Source organism: Mesoplodon bidens (genome assembly GCF_964165515.1).
Source record: "Mesoplodon bidens genome assembly, contig: HAP1_SCAFFOLD_1074, whole genome shotgun sequence".
In the NCBI taxonomy this organism is placed as follows: domain Eukaryota; kingdom Metazoa; phylum Chordata; class Mammalia; order Artiodactyla; family Ziphiidae; genus Mesoplodon; species Mesoplodon bidens.
Genome location: NW_027672244.1, coordinates 7,831 through 26,226, shown reverse-complemented (window position 1 = coordinate 26,226; position 18,396 = coordinate 7,831). Strand labels below are relative to the sequence as shown.

Here is an 18,396-nt window from a genome sequence, read left to right as displayed (position 1 = left end):
AGTGGGAGGGGCTGGCTGGGTGGGTTGGGCTGGGATTGGCATTTGGAGGGGGTGCTAAGGAAGGAGGGGCTCAGCCTCTCAGAGCAAGGCACTTTCCCCACCAGGCATGGGAGCTGAGGCTGGAGTTGTTGGCAGTATAGCCCAGGGACTGAGTTGTGGTTTCAGAATTTAGATTCTATGACAGCAGGCCACCACCACCACTACTTCCAGCCTGATCCTGACCCCTGGGCCTTTGGGCCCCCTCTTCTTGGGAGAGGACACACGCAGGCTACCACAGCACTATACCAGGTCTCCTCCCAGGGCAGCCAGGACAGAAGGCCTGCAAGGTGGATGACCCCTGTCCTATTCTTGCTCTTATTTTCCATCTCTTCTCCTAACTGGGAAAAAATAAAATAAGATTCAAAAGAGATGGGGGCTTTCTCAGAAGTTGCATGGTTGTGAGAAGGGAGATTTCTTGTAGGATCAGGGATATGAGGAGGCCAGCAGAGGAGGGGAGGCTTCCAGGTTGCCTTGGGAAGTGTGGTCAAGGATATGAATTCTGGTGAAGGAAGTGGGAAGAGATGAGAAACAAATTCATCTTTGGGGTTCTGGAAATCAGAGTCTCTGGCCAGATAATCCATTTCTTAGAGCCTCACCCCAAACCCTACTTGAGAGAGAGAGAAAGAAAAAACCAGAAGGGCCGGCAGGCCCAGATTCTGGCCCTATCCTATTCTGACTTTTTATATTCGGAGGCGATTCGGGAGGCCTTCTGCTGATTGGTCATTAATCCGGTGAGTTATTGTCTGCTAAACAGAGGTCACTGGGAGAGACATCCAATCTGTCGGGAGAGACCTGCGCAGTCCCTCGCAGCGGGCTGGGCTGGGCCCTGTTCCTCTCTTGTCTGCTTCTCTGTTCCTTCCCCAGCAACCCCCACCCCCACCCCACTCCCACCCCGCCCCAAGCTGTCCAAGATTCTCCCTTCTCCTTCTTGTCTTCTCCACTCTGCCCACCTTTGTCTCGACATCCGCCGAGGTGGGGTTTGCCAGGGCAGGACAGAGCTTCTAGATGAGGCGGGACCCCCGATTCAGTCGGGCTCATTCCCATCCAGGCGCCGCCAGCTCCCAACTCCCGACTTGGCCTTAAGCCCCATCAGCCACTGGCGCGGCCTCCTTGGTCACCGAGCAGACTTTGCAGACCCTCGTGCCTGCCCTGTTTTGTCCTGCCCCCTTTTCGCCCTCCCACGCCTGGGGTGAGGGGAGAGTTCAGCTCGGATTTTTCTTCTCCAATCTCAGCGGCCGTTTTCTTCTTTCAATCTCAGCTTCTACTGAGCCGGGTCTACACGGGCCTCCGCCCAGGCGCGGAATCTTCTCGTTTCCTCAGCCCCTTTGTTCCCTCCCCGCTCGGGCACCTTAGAGAGGTGGGAGTTGGGGATCCAAATACCAAGAGCGATTGGCAGTAACAATTCCCATTTTACAACACCCAGCTTGGAAATCTTTATTAATATTTAAAAGCGATGGAGATTCGGGGGTGTGTGTGAACTTTTCACGACTCTGCCGCGGCCACAGAGTTGGGCAGTGAAGCTGGAAGAGTGTGGGACCGGGAACCCAGACAGGACCAGAAAGAAAGAGATCGTTAAAAGCCTTGCCGCCACCCCACCCCGCCCCCCGACTCCCAGGTTTCGGGTTCTCAGGGAGCCCGGCGGGCCAGGCGAATTTGGGGCTGGCTGAGCTGGGGGCTTGGGGGAGTGGGGAATCCTTGGTCATCCCAAGGCTGATATCAGAAATCAATTTTAAGGGAGCCAGCCAGTTTGTCCTTATTGAGAGGAGAATTTTCGTTTGCTCTTTGATGGTTTTTGGGGGGAGAGACATGATCCCTGAAGAAGGATGGGCGCCCAGTGATCCCTCAAGGGGGTTTTGAGGGCCCGTCCCCTGGTACTGGGTACAGATTAGGAGTGGGGGAGGGGAGTGCGGGAGCGAGGGTCTAGCTCTGGGGAAACTGAATCCGAGAGGAAAGAATGTCTATGAAGGGGGACATTTGCTCTGATTTTTGCCTTTATTATTAATTTCTGCCCTTAATGGATTACACTAAGTTATCTGTGTCTTAATCTTTCTCTCAATTTTTCTTTTTCATTTTCTCTCCCTCTCTGTCTCTCACACATGGTAAGTTGCTCAAGTTTCCCTCCTTGAATCCAGGAAGAGATCGTTCCCTCTTCTCTGTCTAGTCTGCGCCTAAATCACGACTTCACTGTCAGGGGTGATGAATCCCTCTCTCCTCCTTTTTCCAGACCTCCAAGTCTTCCCTCAGACCCCTCTGGTGTTTCCCACCCCAAGGTCCCTGCCCAGGCTCCTTACTGCCCCTGCCCTATCCCCTGAAGTTTGGAAGGTCCCTAGCCTGCAGCAACACCGCAAACGAAATGGGTGTCCTGGGGCTGCCAGTTCTACCCGCCACCTTCCCAGCCCCAAACAGGGGCAATTGGCCAGCCAGAACTCGCCGAGGAGGGGATAAAAAAGGCAGGAAAGAAACCGAACGGGGATCTAATTGCGTCGCAAGCATTTCGAATGGGCTCTGCTCTCAGAATTCCTTAAGAAGCCCCCACCCCATTTCCTACCACATTTGGGGGTACGTGTGCTCTGAAACTCTTCTCCAGGTTAGCTCTCTTGCTCCCAGCCCTCCTTTTTGCTCCTACCCCACTGCACCCCACCTCCTTGTGTAGCCAGAAGGGACCACATGAGTTGAAGCTCCCAGTGGGGAGGGGTCCACTGCTGTCTCTGGAAAACTCCTCTCCCCTCAGCTCAGCTTTAGGCCGATCCTCCTGCAGGCCTGCAGCTAGTTGTGTGCCCCATGGGCTCTCTTTTTATTCCTTGGGGCAAAGCTGTGCAGTCCCACAAGTGAACAGGTCCTCCTCTTCTCTTAATTTCACAGTGACCTTCTCTAGCTAGTGGTAGCAACAGCTAGGAGAGTTGGAGGGTCTGAGGTACACTCTTGCCTTTTTAATTTGGGGAGGAAAAGACCCAAAGGTGCTGTTCTCTAGCCTCTAGAAGCCGCCATGGGCGAGTCCCTGACCCACCAGGCCCAAAGCTACATAAGGTCCAATCCAGCAGGTCTCTAACCGGCATCCAGAGATCTCAGGACAGATTCTTTGTAGCCCTGACTGCTTTCTCTGAGGGTCCTGGCTTGAGCACCAGCACTGGTTCTGGCTTGGGCTTTCTTTTCTTGATGCTACTAATAAATACAGAAAATGGCTTCCACCTTCCGTCCTCACCTCCCCACCACACTTCCCTCAGCCACCAACTCTCTAGGCAGGCGGCAGGATCCTCAGGACATCACAGTGGGAGACTCTTCATGCAGTTCCTTGCTGGAGGGTAGGGAGGCCATGGGTCCCCTCCTGCACCCCCATTCAGCAGGGCCCCAGGAAACTGGCTGCTCCAGCCCACGAAGCCTGACTTAGTGGGCCTGAAAGAAGTGGGGGCCGGAGGAAGCCAGGGACCACCCCCTATGAGAGTAGACAGTAGGACCCTTTCTCAGCCCAAAGAAAAGCCTGTGAGTGGGGAGCTATGGGGTGTGAGGGAAGCTTTGCCAGACACAGCCACCCTCTCCTGGAGGGGAGACAATAGCTGGAAACCATCTCTCACCTTTGTTCTCCCAGTCCCTTCTCTCCTGGTGCATCCAGATGGGAGAAGGCAAAAGCCAAGGATTCTAACCAGGAGGTCACAAGGTAGTGGCTGCCTCTGTCTACGGAGAAGTTAAGAGAACAAGTTTTCCAAGCTGCTTTTGTAGAATAGAGAGACTGTCGGCCTTCTATTTTATCCTCTAAGCCCGAGTCAGCAGTTCGGCAGAGTTGCAGACACTCCTGCTTTTGGAAAAGTCCTGGTGCTCTTTTTGTCCTTTTCCTCCTCCAGGACCGGCTCTTCCCCACCCCCACCCCAAATCTGCAGACACCTACATTCTTGCCCCCTGTCTTCCTCCTACAGGCCTCCTCGCCTTTTCCTGCCCTTCTAAAACACGCCCGAAGAAAAGTTGAGCTTTTGTAGTCTTCCTCACCTGTTCCAAGAGTCCTAAATCTTGTAGAGCTAAGAGAAATTAACAGGTTTGTTCTGAATAATAATAATATAAACAACTATCCTCCATCTCTTCTGCCAGTGCATTTAAAATTAAGCCATTTTGCTGGTTCTTCTCATCTTCTTAGAAGTACAAATGCCCTTATCACCTCTTAGCCGCTTCTGCCTATCCAGAGGTGAGAATCTCGACAGAAACTTCTTCATGCAGTTCTTACAGCCTCTCTATTGGCAGCCGTGTCTGGAACTCAAGCTGAACACAAGGTCCTCCTTTTGTCACCCTCTCCTCAACCCCCCTCCCCCTCCAAGATGGTCTGGATTTTTAAAATAATCACTCACCGCTTGTTGTCTGCTCTCAAATTGGGGGGGGTGGTCTGTTAAAAAGAAAAGAGAGGTCTGGCTCCCCACCCCCCCCCACAGGTTGGAAACTGGGCCAGGAGATTTGCCGGGAGAGAGGAGGAATAGAGAGGGTGTGGGGGAGAGAAGAAACAGAGACTGGGAGACTCTGGGAGACTCGGAAGGAGGGAGACAGCCAGAGGGCCAGAGATGCAGCCACCAGTCCCGCAAGAGTGAAGCTACTTAAAAAAAAAAAAGAAGTCCCAGTGTTCCCACTGCGAATGAATGCAGAGGGGCACCCAGGAAACGCCCCCCCCCAGGGCCTCCCAAGCTACTTCTCCAATTAGAGGAAGGGTTTACTAGTGGTGCTGGGGGGAGCTGTGAACTCCACGGGCTTTGCCTTATCTTTGCGCTCCTCTTCCTCCCCCGCCAAAATCTGAATTTAAAAATTTACCTGTCCTTAAAAAACAAAAACAAAACTCAAAACCTCTACCTCCTTTCCTTTCTCACTCTTTTTTTTTTTTTAACTGAGGGGGGGTTTTCAAAATGTCCCCCCTCTCCCATCACCACCATCACCTTCCTTCCTTATCAGGCATCTAAGCCTGCTAAAGGGGGAGAGGTGGGGGTGTGTGTGAGCTTGTGTGTGTGTGAGTGAGTGAGTGAGTGTGTGTGTGTGTCTGTGTGGTTTTTTTTCCCTGTGCAAAAGCAGAGGCCATTGTTACGGAGAGTAGGGCGTACCAGTCTTATAGGGCAACCACACTGGGGCGGCTTGGCCGCGCCGGAGCCCGGAGCTGGATTCTCAGCGAGCTGAGCCGCCCGAGCACCTTTTGGTCTTCTTCTATTTTTTTCCCCCGCTCCCCACCCCCTCCCTCCTGCGCACCCCCGCTCCTAAGCCGAGTGAATTGAAGCGGACGCCGCGCGGCTCCTCCGGCCGGTCTGCCCCTCAGGCTCCCCAGCCGGGGTGGCTATTGGGGAGGGGGCGACGCCGCTTTAAACAGTGGTCTTTTTTTCCTTTGCCTTCAAGGAGGGGAGATTTCTCGCCTGCCGCTCGCGCTGGGGCTCGATGTGAATATATATTATGTCTGCCTGTTCTCCCCTCATCGGTGGCTAAGGTAAGCTGGACTGAAATAGGCTATCAGTTTGTGAATGGCGGAGAGTATGTCTCAATGATTTATGGCCCATATGACTCCAATCTCGGTTCAAGAAGAGTTCACAAGCTTTAAGCTTCCTTCCACGCAGCGACTCTCCCTCTCTCTCTCTCTCTCTCTCTCTCTCTCTCTCTCTCTCTCTCTCTCCCTCTCCCTCTCTCTCTCCCTCCCTCCCTCCCTCCCTCCCTCCCTCTCTCCCTCTCCCTCTCTCTTCCTGCTTCTCTCCTTTTCTCTTCTCTTTTCTTTCAGCAGTCAGATCAGGGCTGAATTTTTGCCCCGCTGCTAAGAAGAGCCTCATCTTTTTCTCTTTTCCTTTTTTGTTGTTTTATTTTTCTTCCTTCTATTTTTTTTTAAGTCCTGGAAGGTGGCCTATCCCCTCTCCCAGGGCTTCCCAGCTATTGTTACTCTCCCAGGATTTCGGGGGGGGGCCTGGAAAGGTGGGTTTCTTGGGGTGGCTCACCGCCCTTCTTCAGCGAGACCCTGGGGGGAAGCCGGGAGCCACGTCTCCTTCCCTCCCTCCCTTTCTCCCGAGAAGCCATATGGAGCCTGGATTTTTCCAACATGGAGGCAAGGGAAATAGACATGTTTGGCTTGGTAGAGCTGCTCCCCACCCCCCGTTTTCCTGGATCCCCAGATCTCCGATGCCCTCGGCACCTTTCCCTCTTCTCACTGTCCCATCCGCCAGGCCTCTGCGCCCTCCAGCCGAGTCCGGCCCGGCAAAGTCCCGGTGCGGAGTTGCTAAGATGCCTTTTAATTCGGTTACCTCCAGCGCCCAAACTTGCTGCCGCTCTAGGGCTCGGCCCTCGGCCGGGTGTGCTTGGAACCTGGCCGCTGCTAACCGTTTCCATGTCCTGAACGCTTTCTCTTCGCCTCCTTGGGACAACATAGCTCATCGCCAGCCACCGCGGCAGCAGCAGCCGAGACAGCCCGGCGGCGGCAGCCAGGGGCTAACTCTGTCCGCAAACCTTCCCAGCCCTTTCTCGCCGCCAGCGGAGTCTCCATTCTTTCCTATCACGTCTCTGGCTTCTTGCTTCCCACACTCTCCTGGCCTCCGTCCTGCGATGGTTTGCGAGTTTATTGCAGGGGGAGCGACAGGAATTTCAGCCCCAGGCGTCTAGTCAAATTATTGTTTTATCATCACCATCATCATCATCATCATCATTACTGCTGTAACAATCATTTAGACTAAATAAAGCCAGGGCCCAGCCAGCCAACCCCCTCCAACAGTTTTATTTCATTCTCCTATTAATAACAAACTGATGCCTGTTAATTAATTCCCCCTTCATCCAGGGCTGCTCCGAAGCTAATTTTGGTTAAATCATCAGAGGCTAATGGTAATAATAATAAAGGAGTTGGGTCGGCCTGGTCAATTGAACTCCAGTTCTCCTCCCTGGAAGGACCTGCTGCTTTGCAGACCGATGCGTGTTTCCCAGAAACAAATTCTTCCCAGAACCCAATCAGAACTCAGGGCTACCCGGCTCCCTTTTGAGTATAAATCTGTGCCATTAAGAAGGGGGTTTATGTGTGGGAGGGATTTCCTTCACCTGCACTCCTTTTTGTTTTATTTTCCTATTTTTAGTATTCTCTGGAGTTGACCAGCTGGGCTGAATGAGATTTAAGTAGTCCAAACTCATATGTCAGAAGAGAGGGTCAGTCTGAAGATTTTATGAAAAGTGATGGTGAGGGGTTGGGAAGATAGATGGGGGGATGCAGTCAGAAGTTTCAGAAGAAATACACAAAATCCTATGACAGCTTGAACCTTTATTTTTCCAGCACACTTTTAAAAGCCTGCATTAAAATAATCATTTTTTTTTGGCCTCAGAGAACTTCAGTAAACAGGGGCACCCAGTTTCCAACCCAGAGAATAATACTGTTCAAATTGCTTTGTTTACTTTCTTTTTTCCTAGGGAAAATTTTTGTTTTAGAAAGCACTTTCCCATCTCTCAGTAGAAAAGTCCAGCAGTTATCCAGTTTCTTTCTTCTTGTCTTCTTTAGAAAAATCAAAGGAAACAGACTGTCAAGAAAAGGGTGGGGAAAAAATTAAGCCTGATGAAAAAAAAAAGAGGGTGGGGGGAGACCTGGGCCAAATGGTCACAGCACCAACCAGCCCCGCCAGGAAAACAATCCTGTTCCATTTGGGGGCCCCATGGGGGCTGATGGCTGTGGGGTCCCAGACTTGGCTAGAATAGACTCAGACTGGAGGTGCTGGTACCTGCAGCAAGGCCATGGAGGAGGCTCAGTGCCACTGGCTCTGCAGCTTAAAAATCTTCAGGAAGTTTCTAGGTCAGGCTGCAGTCTTCGTGAGGTGGGAGGGGAAGGAGAGTATCCCTCACACCAGAAGGTTCCCTGCTCAACTTGCTTCTCCCTCCTGCCTCTTTCAGAGATACTCAGTTTTTTCTCCAGGCTAGACTCTGGATGAAAGGAACCTAGATGGAGGCAAAGACAGGAGGCCTCTCAGCTCAGAGGACAGTGTTGATGATGCTTTTATTGTGGAGTCTGCAACCCCCCCACCACACACCTATCCCAGATTGGGGGGGTGGTGTAGAGAGAGGGAAGAGGAGAGGTCAGGGGCTAGTGTGCAGGCAGGAGAGAAGCAATGTCCCTTGCAATAGTAAGATTCTGTATCTAGACAGTCCCCAAAGGCGTAGAGTCCTTATTTTTTGAGTGGAAATGAAAACTGGTGGGCTTTTTCTTTTAAAATTAAAGCGTTGCAATAAGAAAAATCCATTTCAGGTCAAGGAAGTGGCCTCAGCATCTGCTGTGAAGATGTTGGGTGGGGGAGAAGAAAAACCCTATTGATGTCAGTTCCCTTTTCAGTTCCTAAGATGGATTTGAGCCCCAGTCCTCTTCCCCCCCTGTGTCTCTTCTCTCACCCCGCAGGTCAACCGCTACGAACAGACCCCGGGAGGAGGGGGGCAGAAAGGGGAGGGGGGTCCGACGAGCCACGTGACCCCAGGGGTGCCAATGTCCGGTCGTGAGGGTATCAGGCCCTTGCAAGTTGCCACCCACCGCCCGGGCCTCGCCCAGCGATGCAGAAAGCCACCTACTACGACAACGCTGCGGCCGCACTCTTCGGAGGCTACTCCTCGTACCCTGGCAGCAATGGCTTCGGCTACGACGGTCCCCCTCAACCCCCCTTCCAGGCCGCCACGCACCTGGAGGGTGACTACCAGCGCTCAGCGTGCTCGCTGCAGTCCCTGGGCAACGCCGCCCCGCACGCCAAGAGCAAGGAGCTCAACGGCAGCTGCATGAGGCCCGGCCTGGCCCCCGAGCCCCTGCCCGCCCCGCCCGGCTCACCCCCGCCCAGCGCTGCACCCACCAGTACCACTAGCAACAGCAGTAACGGGGGCGGCCCCAGCAAAAGCGGCCCCCCAAAGTGCGGTCCCGGCTCCAACTCTACCCTCACCAAACAGATATTCCCCTGGATGAAAGAGTCGAGGCAAACGTCCAAGCTGAAAAACATCTCCCCCGGCACAGGTACCGGCTCTCTGGCTTCCTCGTCGTCAGCGTTTGTCCGGGCCAGGAATGTCACTGTTATTCTAGCACCAGCCCCTAGGCGCCCAGGCGGCGGCCTGGGAACAATATCAGGTGGCGGCGTTAGCGGCGCATTTCCCCGTACCCCCGACCACCTGATGACCCCTGACCCCGCCAACACCCTCTCCCTCCAGCCCCCTCCACCTGAGCTTCTGAGAGGTCCAGAAGTCCAGGTGCTCGGCCTCAGCCCTTCGCAAGGCCGCAGAGTCAGACGCTGCCAGCAGACGCAGAGTCGTCAACGATTGATTATTATTAAGGATGATTACTGTGGGCATTAATCACAGTCGCTCGGGCGGCCCGGGGTCCCGGCCTCCAGGCACTACAGCCTCCTCGCCCCACATTTCCGCGCCCTGCCCAGAATGTCCAGACTCCCCCCGGGATTCTCCTCAGGCACCTGCCGGGTCCACAGGACCGGGCGGGGTGGGGGTGGGAGGAGTGTCTTCCACACCTGGAACTGGGGATAAGGGGGTGGAAGCGTGCGCGAGAAAATCCAGCCCTAAATAAATGACCATGCGGCTCTGTCTGCGTGACATGATCAAATTTTCATAAGCTGGGGCAGCGAGAGGCGAACAGGTCTCTTAATAAATGCCACTATTATAGAGTGTCCGCTAATGCGACGGGCGGGTGGGGGGGCAGTGGAGAGGAGGAGGCGGGGACGCGAAGGGGAGGGCGGCGGGTGCTCCGAGTCCAGGCCTGGATTTATTAAGAAACGATGCATTCAATTTCGGCGTGTTCAGTAATTATCTTTTATTTCATTTTCTCCCCTTCCCACCCCTCCCCCTCGGATCCAGCAGAGGGCTGCGGCGGCGGCGGCGGCGGCGGCGGCGGCGGAGGAGGCAGTGGCGGCGGCGGGGGAGGGGACAAGAGCCCCCCTGGGTCGGCGGCGTCCAAACGGGCGCGGACGGCGTACACTAGCGCGCAGCTGGTGGAGCTGGAGAAGGAGTTCCACTTCAACCGCTACCTGTGCCGGCCGCGCCGCGTGGAGATGGCCAACCTGCTGAACCTCAGCGAGCGGCAAATCAAGATCTGGTTCCAGAACCGGCGCATGAAGTACAAGAAGGACCAGAAGGCCAAGGGCCTGGCCTCGTCTTCGGGGGGCCCCTCCCCCGCTGGCAGCCCCCCGCAGCCCATGCAGTCCACCGCCGGCTTCATGAACGCCTTGCATTCCATGACCCCCAGCTACGAGAGCCCGTCCCCGCCCGCCTTCGGCAAAGCCCACCAGAATGCCTATGCGCTGCCCTCCAACTACCAGCCCCCTCTCAAAGGCTGCGGCGCCCCTCAGAAGTACCCCCCGACCCCGGCGCCCGATTATGAGCCTCATGTCCTCCAAGCCAACGGGGGCGCCTACGGGACGCCCACCATGCAGGGTAGCCCGGTGTACGTGGGCGGGGGCGGCTACGCGGATCCGCTGCCGCCCCCTGCCGGCCCCTCCCTCTACGGCCTCAGCCACCTTTCCCACCACCCCTCGGGGAACCTGGACTACAACGGGGCGCCTCCTATGGCCCCCAGCCAGCACCACGGACCCTGCGACCCCCACCCCACCTACACAGACCTCTCCTCTCACCATGCGCCTCCTCCTCAGGGTAGAATCCAAGAAGCGCCCAAGTTAACACACCTGTGATGGGAGAGGGAGGGCTGAGGGGCCGGTCCTGGGGTGCGGGAGACCCAGGAAGGGTGGGGGCCGTGGAGTTCTGCGGGACAGCCTGGAGGTCTGAAAGAGGAGGCAGGGAGGTGGCAGCCAGGCTTCCCGGGAAGAAAGGGCCTGGAGTTCCTTCCCCTTCTCCTGGCCTGAGAAGTTGCTTTTTAAGTCCTGCAGCTCTTGTTAAGTCTGCCTGCCAACCCACTGGAAAGGAATCTACAGCAGATTGGAGATGCCCCTATCAATCCTAGGCCTCCAGCAATACCCAGTTGGAATTCCACCCTCGAGAGTGGGGTAGAGAAAGAGGAGATAGGGAAACAAGGCAGAGAAGCACATTTTAAAAAACAGACAAGATGGCTAGGCCATCACCAGCCAACCAACCAACTTACCTTCCGTCTACGTTGGGTAATTCCCCCAAATCTTGATTTTTTTTTTCCTGGCAATTCTCCTTTTTTAAAAAAGAAAAATTTAAACACATTTCAAAATCAAGGGCACAAAGCACGTACCCCTCCCACTTCCCTGAATCCTCAAATTTCTGTCAAATCGATTTGAGGTTGATTGGGCACTCCCTCCATTTCTAGTCCCACACTTTTCCTGCTCTAGGACATTAATGTCTATACCCCGCCCCCATCAATTACAGTCTTCAGAGGGCTCAGGGATGGTGAGAGATCCTGAAAGTCAGAGCTGTCTATATTATAAATATATATATATATATTTTTTTCTTTTATGGCAAAGCTGGGAGGTGAGGGCAGGCAAGTTGTCAGGACTGAAGTTTTGCCCATTCTGCTGCTTCGCATCTCAGCTCCAGGTCCATCCCCCTCTCTCCACAGAAAGCAGTCGGTGACGCGAGGTTCTACACTTTTCTTTTCTTCCGTTGCTCTCTTGACTTAACGTGAAAACAGGGTATATTTTAACAAACTGTCTGTCCCAGGCGGGGTCTGCAGCTGGGCCTGTGTGCCTTGCTCAACCGGGACAGGACACTTTTGTTGCACTTAGAGTTTACATTTTAATGGATATAAAAACAACTGTGAGAGATGCCTGGGCCTGCAGGAGTCCAGCATTGCTCAAAAAGTGTGTGTTCTAGTGAACATTTTCATATATATTTATTGGTTATAGCCTGTTAAAATATTTTCCTTTTTGTATTATTTATCCCCCTACATTATGTATTTATATGAGGAAAAAGGAAAAAATTGTACTTTTTTTAGTATTTACTTGTTATAAAGGCTGTTGTGTTCCCTGTCATGTAAAACCAGCTATTTTAGTTATATTGTACTCTAGAAAAGAGCTGTAGATTTATGTTAAACTCGTACTTATGAGCAAGTGTAATTAGTTCTAAAAGGCATGAACTCAGCTCCTAATTGTCACTGTATAGTCCTGAATTTGTAGAATTAGAGTTAATTCCCTCTTGGAACTTTCTTTGTTCTTCTGTAGTTACTTTTTTCCTTACTTAAAAGGGTTGTCTGTCAAACAATTCTTGAATAAACTTTCTGTTATCAATTTTATCTTGTCCTGGTGGTCCAATTTAGATAGCAGAGCAGCAGGCTGCTGACTGCCAGATTTCCCTCAAGGGAAGAATGGTGAAGACCCTGTCCTGGCCTTTTTAGTCCACTGCTCAGGCCCCTACCTCCCCCATCTGTGTCTCAGGTTTATTTGGTTTTTCTCACACAAGCTTGGAGCATTCTGCCAAGTTCTTTAGCTAAGATTTAAGTAACAAGTTTGGGGGGAAAGGAGACTTGGGCGCTCCCTCTCCATCTTTCTGTTTGGCTTCTTTGCCTCTCAGTTTTTCTCATTGATTGGTCTTTTGTCTTTTTGCTTCTTTGGCCACAACTTCCTCACCGCCCCCCCACCCCCTCCACCCCCCCCCCCGCCACCCCATGGACAACAACAAAAACCTGGCCCATTACTGCTTCTTACACGCAACCTAAACTTCACAGTTCTCTTCCGGAGCGACAAAGAAGTCGTCACGTGACCCGAAGCCCAACCACCATTGGGTCTAAAATGAAAACAAAGGAAAATGATTAATCTAAAAAAAAAAATCTGAGGCCTAGACTTCTAAGGTCAAACCTTAAAACTAAAGTGAAATTAAATCACTAAATAAAACTCAGGGCGAAGGGAGAGGAGGCATGTTTGATTTCCACTGCCAGGGAAAGGGGAGAGGAAAAGGGTAGGAGAAGCTGTTGGATCCAAGCGTAAATAAAATGGTCCCCAGGCTAATGTGCTGCTCTGTTTCCACGATCCTTGGGAAAACTTCATTTCTTAGTCGTGGTTCCATAAAACTTTTATCACATTGGAGCGAGGATAGAGAGAGTCTGTCAAAGATGAAATGTCACTGCCGCATTGCTGGAGCCGATAAGAGCGAGGAGACAGGGTGGCTGAAATATGGAGCTAATTCGTTGAAAGAGAAGCGATGGCTGCTTGCTGAAGAGTTGCATAATTCTACTTGTACGCGATGCGCCCACATTGCTTAATTAGGAGCATATATTTGTTGATAGTGATGGGGGGGGGCGTGTCGGTGAGAATCGTTCCAGGCCCTCAGCCTTAAAGCGAGAGCTGATTTTCATTTTTATGTTGCATCCTGGCAGTCCAAGGTTAGTAATTACAGTCTTTATGCAACAATAAATAACAATAAAAAAGCAACCTGAATTCTACACTCCCCCCCCCACCGCCACCAAGTAGGATTTTAACTGGACTAGGCTCACCTAAGCAGCAAGCAATTTAGCATTGGGTCAGGCTATAATTTAAAGGCATAAGAGCGTGCAAAGTTTGATTGGGATCAAATAATGCTCAAGGGTTTTTCTTTCTGTCTGTCTTTCTCTCTCTCTTCCTCTTCCCTGAGTAACATTTTCTGAATGATGTAACTAGATGAAGAGCCATGTTTGGCTCCGGGGGTAGAGGGGATAGATTATTTATCTAGCAGGAGAGAGGCAGGCCAAGTCAGAGAGTTTAGCTCAAGTTTGAAAAACAGAGCTTTGGCTTGAAATTGTAATTGCAAACAAGAAAAATAAGGGCTGCCTTGGCTTGGTGTCCCCTACCCTTCCCTCTGAGGTATTTCAGGCCCTAGCTAAGCAGGGGGAAGGGGAAAATATCTGGTCAAGGGGGAAATATCTGTGCTGTAAGATTCACAGCACAACAAGGGGGCAGGGAAGCGGTGTCTCGGGGAAGGAAGGTTCTCTTGGTCCCTTTTAACACCCAAGTTTTCTGCTGTTCTCTAATCTGGCCATAAAATCTGTCAGCAGGGTTAGAGAGAGCCGTATTTCCTGCAGGGACAGCCGGAGTTGTTGCGGAGAGAAGCGCTCAACCCTGCAGCCAGCTGGGGAGGCTGTGAAAAAACTTGCAGGGCTTTTCAAGGGGGTGGCCGGAGGGAGAGCCCTCTCAGGCCTCACTGCATGACTTCCAGACAGCTACTCTTCAGATTCTTCTCTGCCTACTCCCCACTCCCACCCCCATCCCCTCCTCCAAGTAGCAAAAATTACTTTATTTGGAGCTGAGTTGGACACAACTAACCGTCTCTGGCGAGTTTGCCCAGTTTTTCGGACCAGCTCTCTTGGATCTGAACCCTCCAGAGCTTGCCACCCCCTGCCCTGCAGCCCTCGCCTCCAGCTCCCCTTTTTTCCTCCTGGCTCTCCTCCACCCCACCCTTTTCCTCAGATTTCTCTGTCTTTTTTTACTCACCCACCACCCACGCGGATGAATACTCACCCCCACCCACCACCCACGTGGATGAATACTCACCACCACCCACCACCCACGCGGATGAATACTCACCACCACCCAGATCGTGTCTGTTACACTGACAGAAAGTTTCTAGTTCCAGCTCCCGGCCGAGTTGCCATTTCTCTGCTAACCAGCCTTCTCCTTGCTAGGAGGCAGCAAGCAAGGAGGGGGAGGGGAGGCCAGAGCCGTGGGAGTTCTCCAGACAAACTTTCCACCCAACCCAGCGCCCTTCCTCTGTCCCCATTTCCCATCTGTTTCCCTGCTCTCCCAGAATCACCCTTCTCTTTTGCTAACACCCCCCATCCCCAGGCCTTTTAAAGGGATGTGGAATTTCGGCTGTTCCCTCTGCTTTCCCAAAGAGCCAAATTCTTTGATGCCATCCGAGGGAGCTGTCAGGGGGCTAAGATTGATCGCCTCATCTCCTCTCGGTCCCTCTGACCCACGTATTTAAAAATTTTACCCCAGATCGACTTTTCATTTTCTGTTTTGAGATCTAGTTTCCCACCGATTGCTTGGGGCCCTAAGTCTTGTATCCCTTCCCTCCAGTAAATTACAGCACTCCCTAAATTCATACTATCTTGATCCTTTGAAAAGAAATAAACAACAATTCCCTCCAGGGGCCAGAAATGGAATATCATCTCAGTGGTCATTATTGTTTCACCCCCTCAATGTTCAGGGAATTCCACCTTGTCAGGGATATTAATTAATACAATGGCAAAAATGGCAGGGGGATTCCTAGGGGGAAAAGCCCCACCTCCAGCCCATACATACATTGACCTGAGGTTTGTGAGTTCTCTAAGTTACATCGGTGGCTACCTTGGTTCTTGTTCCTGTTGCTGGATATAGATGCAGATACAGGCTTGAGGCTTGAGTGGGTGGGTGCATATGCATCTTAGACCCTGTCTGTTGGGGGTGTCATAGAGGAGTGCACATGCCTCCAGGTGAGGAGGCAGGTAGACATAGGGGCAGGGGTAGTGCTGCAAACGCTGGGCAGAGAAGGCAACTGAGACCACAGAGCTATGTAGGCCAGAGGTGCAAAAGGGCCCCTCACTATCTCTCTCACCCCTCTGTGTCAGCCTAGGGGTGCTTGTCGATTTCCCAAGATTTATCTGTTGCTTTTGGGGGGTGGGTGGGGGATGCTGCTGATGCGTGCAAATCTCTTCCTTACTGCACGGTAACACCCACCTTTCCCAAAGGCGAAAGCCTCTTTTTACTAACTCTTCCTCTCACATTGAGATCCTCACTCAGCTTCCTTTTGGGGGGAGAGGAGGGGAAGAGAATGCTGCTGGCCTTGTAAAGAAAGCTTTAATTTACTCTACTAAAAATATTTGCAGAAGAGGACGATTTCTCCCTTAGGTTCTCTTGTTTCCTGTGATTCCAGAACCTCCCATCCTCTGAAGGGGATGAGGAAAAGGTTCCTTTAGCTTTTCTGGAGAAAGGGAGGCATGGGGAGAGGGAGTGTAGGACTGGGGGGCTCATGGTGTCCAGGTCATGGTCCTCTAGGGTTTTTGAATCAATTAAAGCAAATAACGCTCTCTGTTTTCCACCAGGCCCAGACAAGCGATTGGCCAAGGCCGGTCCCGTGACCATGAATTCCCTGCAATTTCGCCGGAGTCCTGGGTTTAATAGAGAGAGTCCCCATACGCTTGTATTTATCAGCAATATACAATTATAAAGGCCCAAAATTAAAAAAAAAAAAGCAAAATCTTCCCCTCCCAAAATCGCTCCATCACACAGACCTGGGGGGGGGCAGGAGGGGGGGTCCCTTCCGATCCTCCCTCCTGACGCCCCCCCAGCAGGCCCCCTCCCCCACCATTGAAAGCCATGAATTTTGAATTTGAGAGGGAGATTGGGTTTATAAACAGCCAGCCATCGCTCGCCGAGTGTCTGACTTCCTTCCCCGCTGTCTTGGAGACATTTCAAACTTCATCAATCAAGGAGTCGACATTAATTCCTCCTCCTCCTCCTCCTTTCGAGCAAACCTTCCCCAGCCTCCAGCCCGGCGCCTCCACCCTTCAGAGACCCGGGAGCCAAAAGCGAGCTGAAGATGGGCCCGCTCCGCCGCCGCCGCCGTTCCCCGCCGCCCCCCTGGCCCCTGAGTTCCCCTGGATGAAAGAGAAGAAATCCGCCAAGAAACCCAGCCAATCCGCCACGTCTCCCCCGGCCGCCTCCTCCGTCCCGGCCTCCGGGGTCGGATCGCCCGCAGGTCGGTAAGCGCGGTAGGGATGGGGTGAGGGGCAGCTAGAAAGAAAGCGGGGAGAAGGAGCGATGGGGGAGGGAGAAAAGCTGGCGAGCCTGTTGGGGTGCCTTGCCCCCGTCGATTCCAGGGACGAGGAAGCAGAAAAGACCGCTGGGGTTCAGGCCTGGCCGCTGCCTGCACTTTTTTTTTTTTTTCTTTCTACAGCAGATTTTGGAAGCTGGTTGGGGAAGAGCATTTTTTTTCTGCTAGAAGAAAAGCTTTTGATTGAGGTTTCACCTTTATCTGTGTGGAGGAGTGTTGTTGGCTGGGGTCGAATCTGGAGGCAGGAAAAGATTCGGTCCCATCTACCCCAGCTCTAGGAAAAGAGGGGGAATTTGAGACCTAGGGAGCTAGGGAGGGAAGGTGAGGAACAACCTTTCTTTATGAACCCTCTCCCCAGGCTGAGGTGGAAAGTGCCGAAATTAGGGGTCCACTCAGAGGACCTGGGAGGGGGCTCTGAGGTTCTGGGGGAGAAAGGGAACCGCTTCCTACCCCATGCGTGGCTCGTGGGCGGCTCTCTGAATGCTGTGCCCTGACCCGGGCCGAGTCTGGAGGCGAGACAGGAACGGGAAAGAAGGCAAGGGCCTTGGGAGGGAGCCGCTTTGGTAAGCGGTCAGGGCGGGGGGTGCTGCTGATATTGTTTTGGGCTGATGGGGTAGTCTTTATTTCAACCAAGTCGAGGTTGGGTTAAGGACACGGCCCGCGTTGACGCCCAGCCCGCTTTCCCTGCAGATGGGCCGGGCCTGCAGGAGGCCGCGGGCGGCGGGGCGCGCAGGCTGCGCACTGCTTACACCAACACGCAGCTGCTGGAGCTGGAGAAGGAATTCCACTTTAACAAGTACCTGTGCCGGCCGCGCCGCGTGGAGATAGCGGCCCTGCTGGACCTCACCGAGAGGCAGGTCAAAGTGTGGTTCCAGAATAGGCGCATGAAGCACAAGCGGCAGACGCAGCACCGAGAGCCGCCCGACGGGGAGCCAGCCTGCCCCGGCGCACCGAAGGACACCGGCGAGCCCGCCGAGGAGCCCGTGACCAGCCCGGGCCGCCCCACCGCCTCGCAGGCGGCGCGGGAAGCCTGCTGTCACCCGCCTGAGGTCGCGCCGGGGCCTCCGAGCGCCTCGGGCCCCCGGCCTTTGGCAGCTCGCGTGGAGGACGCGGGCGCGCGGAGGCCGGACGGCGCGCTGCGGTCGGAGCCGTTGCCAGAAGACGCCTTCCCGGAGCGGCAGGATTCACCTTTCCTGCCCGACCTCAGCTTCTTCGCGGCCGACTCCTGTCTCCAGCTGTCCGGAGGCCTCTCCCCCAGCCTCCAGGGCTCGCTCGACAGCCCGGTTCCCTTCTCCGAGGAAGAGCTGGACTTCTTCACCAGCACCCTCTGTGCCATCGACCTGCAGTTCTCCTGATAACCCGCTTCCTCCTCCCGGCCCTCGACCCCCGCCCCCCTCGGCTGCCGAGGATCCCCCTCCCCAAGCCGTGTAGACTTCTTTATGTGTTTTGCTAAAATTCAGGTATTATTGAATTACCGTTTAATCCACTTCCTTTCTTCTCTCTTTAAAATATTGGGCACTCGGGCGTCTTTTAAAAATCACACAGAAAAAATCCGTTTGGTAGAGTCCTTCCAACGAAATCTCAGGAATAATTAAACTCTGGCGCGGGGGCAGGGGTGTGCTTTCTTAAAAGGAGCTAGAGGAACCTATTTTCCTCTTTTTTTTAAGTTTTAGATCGTAGATTATTTATTAAAATTCTTTAATAATAGGA

The 18,396-nt window shown here is 53.2% G+C and overlaps 2 protein-coding genes and 1 long non-coding RNA gene across 11 annotated transcripts in view; 2 read left to right on the top strand and 1 right to left on the bottom strand.

Annotated features, from left to right (window-relative positions):
• The window catches only part of LOC308610431 (homeobox protein Hox-B3), a gene marked incomplete at its 3' end in the record, with an annotated part of 23,220 nt that extends 12,547 nt beyond the window's left edge, over positions 1 to 10,673 (top strand). Inside the window, exons 2-4 of the mRNA XM_081259570.1 lie at positions 5,395 to 5,482; positions 8,399 to 8,995; positions 9,844 to 10,673. Coding sequence (XP_081115696.1) covers positions 8,548 to 8,995; positions 9,844 to 10,673 — 1,278 coding nt within the window. The 5' untranslated portion in view covers positions 5,395 to 5,482; positions 8,399 to 8,547. The remainder of the gene's footprint in view (positions 1 to 5,394; positions 5,483 to 8,398; positions 8,996 to 9,843) is intronic.
• LOC308610433 lies at positions 7,138 to 17,338 on the bottom strand. Of its 9 annotated transcripts, XR_014014546.1 has the most exons (6): positions 14,457 to 15,305; positions 12,606 to 12,684; positions 11,081 to 11,139; positions 10,605 to 10,667; positions 7,731 to 7,944; positions 7,138 to 7,532 (listed from the first exon to the last, which is right to left on the bottom strand). It is a non-coding gene; the product is annotated as an uncharacterized lncRNA (long non-coding RNA). The 9 variants fall into 9 exon arrangements; XR_014014545.1 differs by having other exon boundaries at positions 7,138 to 7,944; XR_014014547.1 differs by lacking the exons at positions 7,138 to 7,532; positions 7,731 to 7,944 and adding an exon at positions 9,849 to 9,983 and having other exon boundaries at positions 10,617 to 10,667.
• Positions 15,358 to 18,396, top strand: LOC308610432 (homeobox protein Hox-B2-like). Its single transcript, XM_081259571.1, has 2 exons — positions 15,358 to 16,611; positions 17,377 to 18,396. Exons 1-2 carry the CDS (start codon positions 16,230 to 16,232, stop codon positions 18,039 to 18,041), a joined length of 1,047 nt encoding a protein of 348 aa, XP_081115697.1. The 5' UTR covers positions 15,358 to 16,229; the 3' UTR covers positions 18,042 to 18,396.

What these genes read in the sequence shown, in the direction of transcription:
- LOC308610432 (XM_081259571.1), top strand. Translation starts at nt 16,230, where the DNA reads ATGAATTTTGAATTTGAGAGGGAGATTGGGTTTATAAACAGCCAGCCA. An exon ending in CGGGGTCGGATCGCCCGCAG is followed by an intron (nt 16,612 to 17,376) that starts GTCGGTAAGCGC and finishes CTTTCCCTGCAG; the next exon opens with ATGGGCCGGGCCTGCAGGAG.